This window comes from Phalaenopsis equestris, unplaced genomic scaffold (genome assembly GCF_001263595.1).
Source record: "Phalaenopsis equestris unplaced genomic scaffold, ASM126359v1 Scaffold000002, whole genome shotgun sequence".
In the NCBI taxonomy this organism is placed as follows: Eukaryota; Viridiplantae; Streptophyta; class Magnoliopsida; order Asparagales; family Orchidaceae; genus Phalaenopsis; species Phalaenopsis equestris.
This window is the reverse complement of record NW_018164444.1, coordinates 29,325,927-29,339,862: the sequence shown is the minus strand read 5'-3', so window position 1 is coordinate 29,339,862 and position 13,936 is coordinate 29,325,927. Positions and strand designations below refer to the sequence as shown.

General features: G+C 31.0%; 1 protein-coding gene across 1 annotated transcript in view; it reads left to right on the top strand.

Moving 5' to 3' along the window:
- Positions 1 to 97: 97 nt before the first annotated feature.
- The window catches only part of LOC110038524 (protein TRIGALACTOSYLDIACYLGLYCEROL 1, chloroplastic), a 25,277-nt gene continuing 11,438 nt past the window's right edge, over positions 98 to 13,936 (top strand). The window contains exon 1 of the mRNA XM_020743426.1: positions 98 to 409. Coding sequence (XP_020599085.1) covers positions 98 to 409 — 312 coding nt within the window. The remainder of the gene's footprint in view (positions 410 to 13,936) is intronic.

Below are 13,936 nucleotides of genomic sequence, written 5' to 3'. Positions count from 1 at the left end.
TGATACCAGAAAATCAACATTTGGCTATTTGTTCCTTTTGGCTGAAGGAGCAATCTCATGGAAAAGTGCGAAGCAGACTATCACAGCTGCTTCCACTATGAAAGCTGAATTTGTGGCTTACTTCGAAGCTACAATTCAGGGTTTATGGCTGCGGAATTTTATTTCAGGACTTGGAATTGTCGACAGTATTGCCAAGCCGTTGAAAATTTATTGTGATAACTCCGCGGCAGTCTTCTTTTCCAAAAACGACAAGTATTCCAAAGGTGCTAAACACATGGAATTAAAATATCTTGCCGTTAAGGAAGAAGTTCAGAAACATAGGGTGTCAATTGAGCATATTATCACCAATCTCATGATTGCAGATCCTTTGACAAAAGGATTGTCACCGAAGACATTTAACGAACATGTCGTGAGAATGGGCATTACCAAAACCCTTTATTAGTTTTATGCTCTTTATATTTTGACATTTTGGGCCCAATTTTTCTTGTTTCTGATATTTATAAATCTTGTTTTTATCGTTAGTGTACACTTTATGTTGCATGATGTTTCAACAAGATTTGTCTTTTAATAGACATTATGAGATCATGATGTTAATTCTCATTATGCTAAGTATGTAATTGATATTGTGATATATGGAAGGGACTGTGTCGATAAATTGATGCACAACCGCCATGATTCATATTAATTTTATACTTATTAAATAATTTATGATTTAACCAATATAAAGAAGGATTTATCTTGTAGTATGTAATGCACTATTAAAATTAAGTGAGCCAAGTGGGAGAATGTTATATTTTTATTTATGACTCACATTTATTTTAATAACTTATGAGATTTATTTTTGATAACTTAAGTTATTAATTTTCATAACTCATAACTTATGTCATAAATTATGACAACTTATGATATTTATTTTGATAACTTAAGTTATTTATTTTCTTAACTCATAACTTATGTCATAATTTATGATAACTTATGATATTTATTTTTGTAACTGTATAACCCTAAAATAAATAAATGTTACTAACTTATGTCATTGATTTTATTAATAAAAATCAATTAATTTATTAAATTATCATAAATCCTATTGGTTAGTAACCCCCTTGATGGATGGTGGATAAATAGAGCATGAATTTGAGAATGGGTCCTCTCTCTACCCAACACACCTCGTACATTTCTCTCCATCAGAAAGTACAGAAAGTTTTAAGGGATTAGAGAGAGAAACTCCATCTCTTCAAGATCAAATTTGTTCATCATGAATACAGGTATGCGTCGCTTTATTTTTACATATGTAAAAATCATGAATTTAAAAGATCTTGGCTATTATGTACTTTTCTTTTGTAATTTGTGTATAAAGTTGAAACATGAATTTTCTAACATATATTACTAAAAAAAATATTGAAAAAATGAATTTCAGAAATAAAAAGATATATATTGACAAATTAAATATTTAATAGATAAAATATTTCTTGACAAAGGCTTCATGATGTCAATCATTCACAATATATATTGATAAGAAATTCCAATAAAGTAAATAAAATCAAACTTAAACAAGTCAATTCTGAATAAATTCACCTAAAACCCCAAAAAAAGGGAATTTTAAATACATGACACAATTTTTATGTATTTGCATGTATAGCCACCCAAAGTTAATATTTACACTTTCAACCCCTTGGTTTCATAAGCCTATGCATGCAAAAGTGTAGGGTAATTTACACACATACCACACAACTCTCATGTATTTACATATCTAACACCAAAAGTTTAATATTTACACTTATAACTCTTTAATGTAGAAATCTATGAAAAAAAATGTATATTTCACATTTAAAAAGTTAATGATAGTGTTAACTTTTATATGATGTTAAATATTTGAGTAACATGCATGTAAATATGAATGTTTTGGTGTTAGATATATAAATATTTAAGAACTGTGTGGTATGCACACAAATGCCTTAAAAGCAGCTTTCAATTTTAAAAATATTGCAATGGTGGATTTATTTTATTTTATTTTTTTTTTGTGATGTTAAACATTAGATTGTCATGTATGTAAATATGAGTTTAGGTGTTTGAAATATAAATACAAAAGAATGTGTGGTTTGTATCTTATAAATGCCCCAATATATATATATATATATAGTACTTTGGAGTTGTTTTGGTTCAATGTAAAATAAAGTGAAGAATCCCCAACCTTCATTCATTGCACGATATTTATGCCAAGGTGTTATCAATCTCATATCTTACAAACAATAATGATATCTATATAGCTAATCATATTTAGCTCTACTAATGATAATCAGGAAGTCAATTAGGTGCTCTCTACCCCCTCTCTCTTCTCTCCCTCCCTCTCTCTCTCTCTCTCTCTCTCTCTCACTATAAATAAATAAAATGTTAATATAAAACTATTTCATATTTTGAGAAAAAAAATAGGACATGTCACATGAGGCATTAAATTGTGTATGAAAAGTGCATTTAGGGCTTAATAATGTCCATTTCTATTTATGAAGCATTATTACTCATCTTGACAGGCACTATTAAATGTTGTAGTGAAAGCTACATTACGACTATCATCAGCTTCCTTTGTAGGATGTGCTATTAATGTGTGTGTGTGCTGATTTATTTATTTATTAACAATTAATTATTTTTTAGGTTGGTTGGTGGGTGTGCTAGAAAATTGTACCATCAGCAGTTCCTCATTTCCTCCTACATTTATAATTCTTAATGTGTCATGAGGGCTTCAAATCCAATACAGCAAAGCCATGGAGAGATTTCAATTAAAAAATCTCATAATTTCAAAAAAATAAAAAATCTATAGCAGAAATACCTTTTTTTTTCTTATTTATTTATTTTTTTATTATTTTTGATAAGTAAGTCTTCTTAGTTATGGCCTCTTGGGCTTTGTAATCTTTCTTTAAATTTATAAGTTAGTTTTTGAGAGAAAAAGAGAGGAAGAATTACACGTACATACATATATCTCTGTGTGTGTGTGTACCGCATACCTCAGCCTGTTGGTTGACATCCACGGTATAAGACCCCTCTGACCCCTCTGACACAGTTAGACTTAAAGAGGTGGTACTCGAATTGTTAGGCACACTAGCACTGGTTGGAGGCTCATATAGTAACCTCTGGCCATTCCTTGTAAACGAAAAAGAAAATATATTATTTTCACTCATTTTAAATGCGAATTAAAACATTATTTTTTGACCAAAAAAAATTGTAAAATTTAAAGTTAATATTAATTTCTTATTAAAGTCAAGCAAATAATGAAATATTATAAATTTCAGTATACTACAGTGCAAAATTTCCAAGTTGGAACACCAAATGGGGCCTCACAGCACCACTCTTAACTCATATTTAATTCAAAATTAATTTCAATTTTGACTGGCTGTCACATATAAGCTTCAAATCCCCTTGAAATAAAATGATTCTGAAACAATTTAAAGTCAACAGAAATTAAATATTCATTTTCAAATTAAACCAAACAAGCTTGACCTCATACCATCCCCCCATTCACTGCCATGCTCCTTCCAGATATTATGATGAGATTATGCTTTTATATACAAATTTAAATGAAGATTTTACATACATACCACTCAATTCTTATGTATTTACGTTACTAACACTTTAATTTTTACAAACATGCCACCTAACCTAACTCAAAGAGGTGATAATTTTGATGTGACGTGAAATATTTGGGTGGTATAAATATAAAAAAAGTTTTGGTGTTGGATATGTAAATAAATTTAAATCATTAAATTTGTTTTGAAACAAATATAATAAAAAATTTAATTGTTTGTTCACATATTATATTTTGCTCAAAATAAATCAAATAATTTTATTCTAATAGATATTGATTTAAATTATGAAGCACAGTTGTGTCGCCAGTCGTGACCTGTTGGTAGACTAGCATTTTTGAAGGTCGAAAGCTTCCTCAGGTCACGGGTTAGAATCATCTTCTGACCAGTTTCTCGATAGTAAGGGCGGTCCTCGAATAGTTAGGTACATGAGGATGGATCAAGCCATTAATTACCCCAAAAAAAAAAAAAAAAAAAAAAAAAAAAAAAAAAAAGGGGTCATGAAGTCCAGTCCTTTGGAATGATTGGACGTATGGAGGTTTTAATGCATGGACTTTGAATTTAAATAATTCCTCCGTTGTATTATAAGACATTTTTTAAAAATATTTAAATGATAATTTTTAACTATTTTTTATTCGTCTTATATATAGCATATTCCTGTCGATCCAAGAAAATAATTTTATATTTGAATATATTTCCTCCAAATTATGGGATGGAATATATCATTTATAGCTATAATCATGGTGTGCAATGATATTTACAACGTTATTGAGTTTATTTTATAGGGAATATACATATGTACCACCAATTCCTGTTTATTTACATATATAACACAAAAATATTTACTATCTACATTTATACCACCCAAATCTTTCTTATCACATAAAAAAAACAGCTATTTTAACCTTTAAAAATTGAAATATACCTTTTCATGTATAAGTAGAATGACATATATGTAAAAATTGAGGTTTTGGTGTTAGATATGTAAATACATAAGAATTAAGTGGTATGTATGTGTTTAGGGATACTTGGCTCGATGGGCCCATGATAGAATATATGAGTTTTCTTGGAACAATTCTCGACTAACGAATATCTGAAGGACCATATGGTTCAGAACCAATAATGAGAACTATTACTTATCTCGCCAGATCCATTAAACTTATATGTTGGATCAACTTAATGGATTGACTTGCGAGATTGAAGTGCTAACATTACTTTCTCAAGAGTTGTGATTCTCCTTTAACTTGTTTGCGGAGTTCACCTCAGCCAATGGTCATCAAGATTGACAAATAGCCGAAACAAGGATCATCATTGAAGGAATTGACACATAAACCATCATCATTTATGAAATCTTCTGAGATCTGCATCAAGATGTTTTCAGCAAGACATTGCAAATAGATTTTAGACTTTACAGTTCATGATTTTATATTCTTTTCTCTTTATATAATGAGAAAGGGGGAGATCTTCTTAGGAGGATCAATCGGGTGATCTCTCTCTCTCTCTCTCTCTCTCTCTCTCTTTTTCAAGAAAAGATTAGATCATCTCCACCTTCGAACTTGAGGGAAAATCATTTGGGATATGGAGAATTCCTAGTTGGAGAGCACCTTCTTCATCTCCTTTCACTTATATAAGTTTCTCCTGGGTTGTATGGGCCTACAGATGATATGAACCTTACATCCTAACAGGATTCAACAGTATGCATGCATTCCTTATTCTTTCTATTTAATATGGATATATCAAATCTTAAAGCTGACTAGTTGGAGATGCAAATAATACACAATTCTAAATTCCTTGAATTTGAGTACTCTCCATTAAAGGTTCATTGACCAAATATATAAGAACAATTTTATTTGAAAATTATGGACGGTGCATTATAATTATTTTTGCTAAAAATCCAGCCAGTACATTAATTAGTTCTAAAAAAAAAAACCTTTTTATTATTTTATAAAATTCTAATATATTAATAGTTTAATAAACTCTAAATTGAGCCGTCTTAAACTTATTAAATTCCGTCATCAATATATTCATTTTAATTATAAACATGTAAAACTCAAAGAACAATTGACCCCATGAAAGTCTCAAGGACTTTCAATTATGTTAAGAGTGTTCTTGATATCATTGGAATTAGCTTGATGAACTATGCTATCTCAATAATCAGTTCATCAAAAACTATAGTTTGTATAATATTAAAGGCACTTATGAAAGTTTCTAGCCCAAATACTTTAGTATTTTGAGATAAAAAATGTATCTTTGATTAAATTAGTTTTTTTGGTAGTTTATTTATTATTTGACTCTTTTTGTAAGGTAAAATTTCCCGCTCAAAAAATACTTTTGTCTTAAGAATTTTGATGAATGAATGAATATATATATAATATATATATATATATATATTGGTGAAGTTTTAAGGCACAATAACTAGCTAGATATTAAAGTGAATATCCCCTAAGTACTTCAATCATGTTATTCCTCTTGGATCATTACTTCAACCTTCAATGGAAATAGTACATATTCCTAGAATAGCAACTTGAAAAAAAAACAATAGAAAATCTTCACCAAATGCTCTATTGGAGATCAAAAATGAAAAAAACCATGTCTAGAATATATTAGGAAATAATCATAGCAACTAACAAAATCTAGAAAAAATATTGAGCTAAAACATAACCTAATAGGGTAGGCCATCCATACATGGAGCAAGTGGTTGTATGGTTATGTGGAAAGCTATTTGATGAAACATTGAATTTTTCTTCAAAAACATCAAATGCCAAATAATAGAATAGTTTGGGACATCACCGAGGTCTCTTCGGTATCCTTAAATGTCTCATACTACTTCTTCATTTGGGTTCCATTAATAACTATTCAACTTCTGAGTCTTTCCCATTTGAAAATTGTTAGGTAATGTGGAGACTCGATCCACCACAATTTAATTAATCTCCTAATCAAGACACCTACCGCTCACCTACTTCCCCAGACACTGCTCACCTACCACATCCCACCAACCGCTCTCATGGCTTCTATAAATAACCTCTTTTGATTTAAAGGAGAAGTCAAACCAAGCAAGGCCAAACCAAGCAAGACCAAACCAAGTCCTCTTGAGAGCTAAGAGAAACAAAGGGAGAGAAGAAAATATAGATTTTCTTGTAAATATTGAGGCGCTTGACGGCGTAATTCCTCGAAGTAGTAAAATCCTCTGCAGCTCCGTGGACGTAGACAAATTTGCCAAACCACATAAATATGTGTGTCGCTCTAGTGCTTTTCTACGTGCAATTTTTTTTGTTTCATTTTTCGTTTTATTGTCGTCGTTTTTCACAACAGAAATCCAATCTCCAATCGAAAACACCTAAACTTAGAAATTTCTTGAGAATATTATCATAAGCTATAATCGAGAGCATTCTTAAATAATTTTGGTTACATAAGATGTAATTAACTATAAGTGTTTGCCCTTCTTAATCTAAACCCTATATTATCTTCAGATTAGATAGAGGAAAGATTTGGCGATTTAAATCGTAGACACTCAAAATATCAAATATTTCTTAGTTTAAGTAATCGAACCTATCGTAAAGTTGTATTTCTACCTTATGAGGTGGTATATTACCTTTGATGTGGCATTTGATTATTTAAACAATGAAATCTTCGAATCTGCAAGGCAATCAAAAGCCTGTGTTGAACTGAAAAAAATAAAATAAAAGCCATCAGACACTAGAAGATCATACCAAGAAAAGGTAAAAATTCCTAGATATAACAGCACTGAGGAAGCTAATTGATATTCCCATATAAGAATTCTTCTAAGATAATATTTAGGAGTTTATTTCGAAAGACATCAAGAGGGGTATTTGTAAAGCAAGGTTAAGTCAATTTTGTGTTTATTATCAAAGTATTATGAGTTGGCTAGGCTGCACAAGATGAAAAGAACTAACAATGCGAGGGATATCATTATCAGGTCATTAAAAAAGACATGCATTTTAGGTGTAAGAAGTATTACACTAGTATTTTAGATTTAGCCAACCCCAATGTGTGGTCAATCCTAAAAGAGGCGGACTCTAACATATGTTCATCATGATAGCATGAACTTGTGACTTCACAAAGAGGTTAAAAGATCAAATTTTCAGACTCACCTATTGTAAGAATGCAACATTTTAGGGGCAAACCAATAGGCTTTATTGAGAATGATTACTTATATCACAATGGCAAAAGACAAAAAAATTGACATACATGGTTAAATGAATAATTCCTCATGTCATGAGCATTTGAGATGGAAGCTTCTTTTTATACGCATTGTACTTGTTTTTCATAGGAGGATCTGATGATCAATGCAACAACAAAAAAAGGGATGTGAGTTCTCAGAAATACCATCAAACTATTATATCTTAGAATTTTCGCAATACTAAATAGATATTTTATTGTCTAAATGGTGTATGAAAACTTAACACAAATAAGAAAAAATAATTCACAATGCACAAATTATCAATATTTTTTAAATGAAAAACTCAAAAAGAAAAAAAAAAACATAAAGCATAAAGCTTTAGCACAATTAAAAATAATTTCACCACAAATATTAAAGATTGTAATTATCAGAACTATAAAGGTTATTAGGAGTTGACGATAGATGGTGTGAACGCTATCAATAGTAAATGATTGTAACAAAAAAATAATAAATGATGAGGATCAATATCAATCAAATGGGCTATCTTAAATGTCAACATCAATCAAAGACGAGCAACAATAATTATTGGCATCAATAGAGGAGTCTAATAAAATAAGCAATACTAATTGACATCAATCGATGACACACAATAATAATTCTTAGCATCAATTACTAAAGAACAACTGATAATATACATCTATACTAAATCGTCCTTAATCCAAACATCCTTAAGGTGAATTGAATCTAAAATAAAATGCCTACAAATTTCCCTTAATTACATACTTATTCATTAAGATAATTTGATTTTATATTAACAATATATATTGATGAACTCAAAATTCATTATGCCAAAATGCATGCTCAGACTAGCCTTGAATAAATTTGGAATGCCTAATTTAAAACAATTTAGACTAATCCATGTGTTGTAACTTGTAAACATCTTTATACATGATATTTGAGGCAAGCATTTGAATACATCTAGATCCAAAAATCATGTTAATTCATATTCATTAGACAACTTTCATTTTGATAATAAATGAAGCATCAATAACAATGTGCAAACAACAACAAATATACGTGTAAGATTCAAATGGGGTAAAGATATAAATGTTCACTTCTTTTAGGAATTAAGTGATAAATAGCAAAATATACCTCACCCCTAAATCTTGAGAAATAACTACTGGTCCCAATACATGTATTTATAAGTTTAATTGAATGAGATATGGGTAGCGTTTGGTTCACCGGAGGTTACCCGAACCATCCATATTGAAAACTGTAAGGCCAATAAAGTCTTAAGAATTGAACTGTCGGAAGAAGTCCAGCATTGAATGACGGCATTTTGCATAAATGCAAATTGACGTCAGCATTGCTCCCGAATATAAATAAGTGAAGGGGCATTTGCATGCATACATACAACCCTAAACTCTTATCTATTTGCATATCTACCACCTCAATATTATTTTTTTACATTTATACCGCCCAAAACTTCCATAACACAGTAGCTTTTAAAGCATAATATACCTATTCAGGCACAGGTGTAATGGAATGTAGGCAAAATTTAAACGCTGGGCATTAAATCTGTAAAAAACATAGGAACATGATGGTAAAATATATTTAAAATAAAAGGCAAAAAAACTAAAATGGAAGATTATAATTTATCATGCTAACATTGAAACATCCGGACTAGTAAGTCGACATTCATTTAACAGCAGGCTAGCGAATAAATGGCGTTAATGCAGCCCATCTACGTTGCTTTAACTCTCCAATTAAAAGCTAAGCATACACAAGCTTCTATCTGAATTTACCATTTAAATTGAATGTAGAATCCATTTTCTGGTGCGAGTTTTGCTGTGGAACTGAGACATGACTCCTGAAAACAAAACCCAAACCAACCCCAACTTAACTCTAAGCCAGCTTATTTTAAAAAAATTATTAATATTTAAATTTAGAACTTCATTTCTAAAAAATAAAAATAAAAAAATTCAAAAATAAAAAAAATAATTACTTCTAATTATCTATTTTGGAATAGCTCATATTATTTATAATTTTAAAATTTTATAATAATATTATTATTTTATTTGCTAAATTAATTGCTAGACTCAATTCACACCCCCCTAATGCCCCAATGACAACAAGCTACCTACCTCTTCTTCAGGTTTTTAAGATCATTTAATTATTAAAGTCAACAATAGCTTAATTAAGGGCAATCTTTAGTGTTCAATATCAAAATAAATAATAATAATAATTATTATTATTATTAAAAAAAAGGATTCAAATCAGGCTTTACTATCCACGTGCAGCACTTACTTGAATCACTAAAAATTAAATTTAGTCAATGATAATCATTTACATATATACCTACCAATGCCAAAGAATTTACATATCTAACACCTAATCCTTCTTTTTGTTCACATTCATGTTACTCAAACTGACTTCTAAAAGCTGAAATGCACGTTAAACATAAAAATTAAAGTTTGGGGGATTGATGTATGAATATATAAGAATTGGGTGGTATGTATGTAAACAGGTGCAGTTAGTTTGCTCGTCAAATGGAATGAAAATCAAACTCTTCAACACACCAAATTATATATATATATATATATATATATATATATAAAAGATAAAAATAACAATAAATGGCAAAAATCAATTCTTTCCGAAAGAAAATTTCCAAGATGTGCTTTAGCAATCCCCGGCACTAAATGCCAACTTGTAAATAATAGACCCAGGAGCATTCATGTATTTCATACCAACTGACACAGCATTCATTAACACCATATCTGCTGCATTTACTGATCATAATTCTGAAACATGAATGCCGGCAGATCGAAAATATTACTGAAATTCAACACGCCCCAGCTCCAATTGGGCTAACTTAAGTCGCATGATGTTACATCACTGAGAAAAACTTATCTGGACCTCTTTATATTTAAAAGAACCAACAAATAAACATCTGCAAGCCTCAACCAAAGTTCATATTCCTCGTAACTAATTATGAAGGACAAAACAATAATTAAAAAGCTATGGATTTATATATATATAACTATTCAATGTAGAATTTGCTGCAGAGTAGGTGGCAATACAGTGACGCTTTCATCAATGAAGGGCAATACATTCATTGCATGTAAATATATTGTGCATGTGTGTTCAAGGAATATGAGAGGTGTATGACTGCTAAGATTCTAAGGCCACCGTGGAATGGTTAAAATCTGGTCAAAATCGCCATTGTGAGGGGAACAATAAAAAGTGCCAAATATTCACTTCAGAAAAAATGTGTGCTTTATAATTTTGTACTTGTAAGAGAATCGCTCAAAAGATGAATCCTTTTAACAAATGCTTTGACATCTTCATGAATGTTGGAGATTCATCAATAAATTTATTGCTATTATTTTTTTGAAAATGTTTGCTTCGGCGCATCAAGATTTCAATTGTTACCAGGCTTCTAGATAGTTCCAAAAAAAAAAAAAAAAATCCTACATGCTCACATTTATTTCGATGCATAACGGTGTTTATCACTTCAAATCATGCACTAAAGCTAAATAAATATTTGACATTTTCATACGCTATATAGTTCAAAAGCAATAAAAAATAAGTGGTTCATAAAGCTTGGGTTGAATGGCGTAAGAAATGTCAAAATAATAATAATAAACGTTTCAAATATTGTTACAAATAAAGTAGACAGCCGAAAGATTCATGGCAGTCAAACAAAAAACATAAGAGAATAACAATGACAACTCGAGGAGAGTTGCGGCTGCTGGAGTTGGTTTATTTTATTTTAAGTTGTTAAATGAATGCGAGATAAAATATTTGATATTCGACGCTAAAGTTAATTTGCAAGTTTTTTTTGGCAATTTTGAGCTTTTAGTTATTGTAATAATTATTAGAATTGTTAAAAATTTAAGGGTCTGTTTGGGGTTGCTGCAGTTTATCCAGCTTCTGCTGATAAGCAGCTTATCCTGATAATCTGCTAATGGACAGCTGATCCGGATAATCTGGATAATCTGTCTGGCTGTGGCTGTTTGGTTAGTGCGTTTTGAGAACAACTGATTCTTGAGAGATGACCGATCTGCCCTTGTTCTGGATAAGCTGTTGAGTTGTTTGGTTCGTGTGTTTTGTAAACAGCTTATTCAATTTTTTTTTATTTAAATTAATAATCTGTGTTGCAGAATTAATTATTTTATCAACAAAATTAAAGATCAAATGTTAAGACAAGACAAAACAAATATATCTGATCACATAAAACGAGCAAAGTTATGCATCTAAAAGTAAAATACACGTCCACATACTAATATGGACTATAATGAGATCTCAAAAAAAAGAAAAAATAACACATCAAAATGACAAAGATAAAAATTATAACAGTGACTTTAAAATCTAGCAGCAAATCACGACCCATGACGCCCGGCTCTGACACTCCATAATCCTGAGCAAAACTGTCTGACTAAGATGCAGTAGAAATGGAAGCACCTGAACCAGATGCGGTGTTTTGAAATTTTGATATCGACGAACTCTGACCAGCGGTGTCCAGTTCGGCTATCATAGAAACATACTCCCTGTCGACCCACCTAAAGAATTTGCAGTCCTCGTGTCGTTGTGTCCACCGCGGGCACTTGTAAAATTGCTTTCCGAAGCTATGTGTCTGGCGTGACATGAGTAGCAAGGACGGTAGCCCGCACCGACACATCACTTTCTCGGACTTCCCTGAATATTTGGAACTCATCTTCCTGCTTCCTGCAGTTATTAAAAATAGAATAAAAATAGAATAGATCAGTCAAAAAATTGCGGAAATACAGAAAATATACTTACCGAAATATGGAGGCAGCAGTTACCGACAACAAATTTATGTGGCAGTCCAACTGCTCCACCGTTATCCACCATATAAGAGGTGAAGATATTAACCAACATAAAGCAATATATCCACATTAATTATAAAATAAGCTCAAAGCTGCTATTAAAATAAGAGAACCATTTTAAGAATAAATTCTGAAAGCCAAACAAATCGAATTTCTGATAACCATCAAACCACTTTAACATCCAAAATGTTTGCTTGAAGATATATAGAAAAGTAAAAAGAAAATGAAAAAAAAAACAGTGGCTCAGACTCGCCTTAACTCCATCCAAAGTTAGATATGCCCAAATGTTTTCTACCAATGGCACAAGGAAGCAGCAGTTACACTCAAAAGCATAGGCCATCCTAGTTGCTCCGCCATTGCATGTGAAAAGAAAAGATCAATCTTTAACCTATCAATGTATGCCTGTCAATTATACATTTCTTAAACCAAAAGACAAACTTTTTACCACCGAAACAGAGAACTCATTTACATTTCATGTTCCATATAAGAGGTGAAACTATTAACCAGCATAAAGCAATATATCCACATTAATTATAAAATAAGCTCAAAACTGCTATTAAAATAAGAGAACCATTTTTAGAATAAATTTTGAAAGCCAAACAAATCTATGCCTGTCAATTATACATTTCTTAAACGAAAAACCAAGCTTTTTGCACTGAAATAGAGAACTCATTGACATTCCATGTTCCGGTAAATGACTGCAATTTTAAAAAGGGAAATTTGCATATATAACACAAAATTCTAATGTATTTACAAACCTAACACCCAAAGTTTGATATATACAGGTGCTATAAACTTTCTCTATATGTGAACTGCAGTAGAGATTAGCTGAAAATTCTAATTTCAAATGCGTGATACCTATCAGCAGATAAAAGAAAATATATAGTGCATAAATAAAATGAATACATATCAGCTATTCCAGTCCCTAACCGCCTTTTCTGCATAGCAATTGCAGCAACCAATAATTGAAGCAACCAATGTACTTCCTTGACATTAAATTAATAAAACATCTCTCCCACTCATCATGTCTTCCAATAATCAGACACTCATTGCACATATGAGCCTCAGCTTATGCAAGCCAACAAGCCTCGTCTATTTACAGAATTTGACCCCAATAAATGCATGGAAAACAGAATTTAAGATATCAGAAATTATGTTGCCAGATGAAACAGGGAAAGATACAGAACAGGAAAACAACCAAAAAGCAGTGAAGGATACCAACAAGCCTCGTCTAATATGGAGAACCCAGGAAACCAACTGCAGGAACTACATTCAAGTCATTTCATACCACACAACTGTTTCTTGAAATATGTAGATAAACAATGGTTGCCCTTGTTTTTCGTTTATTTTTCTCTTTTTTTATTTTA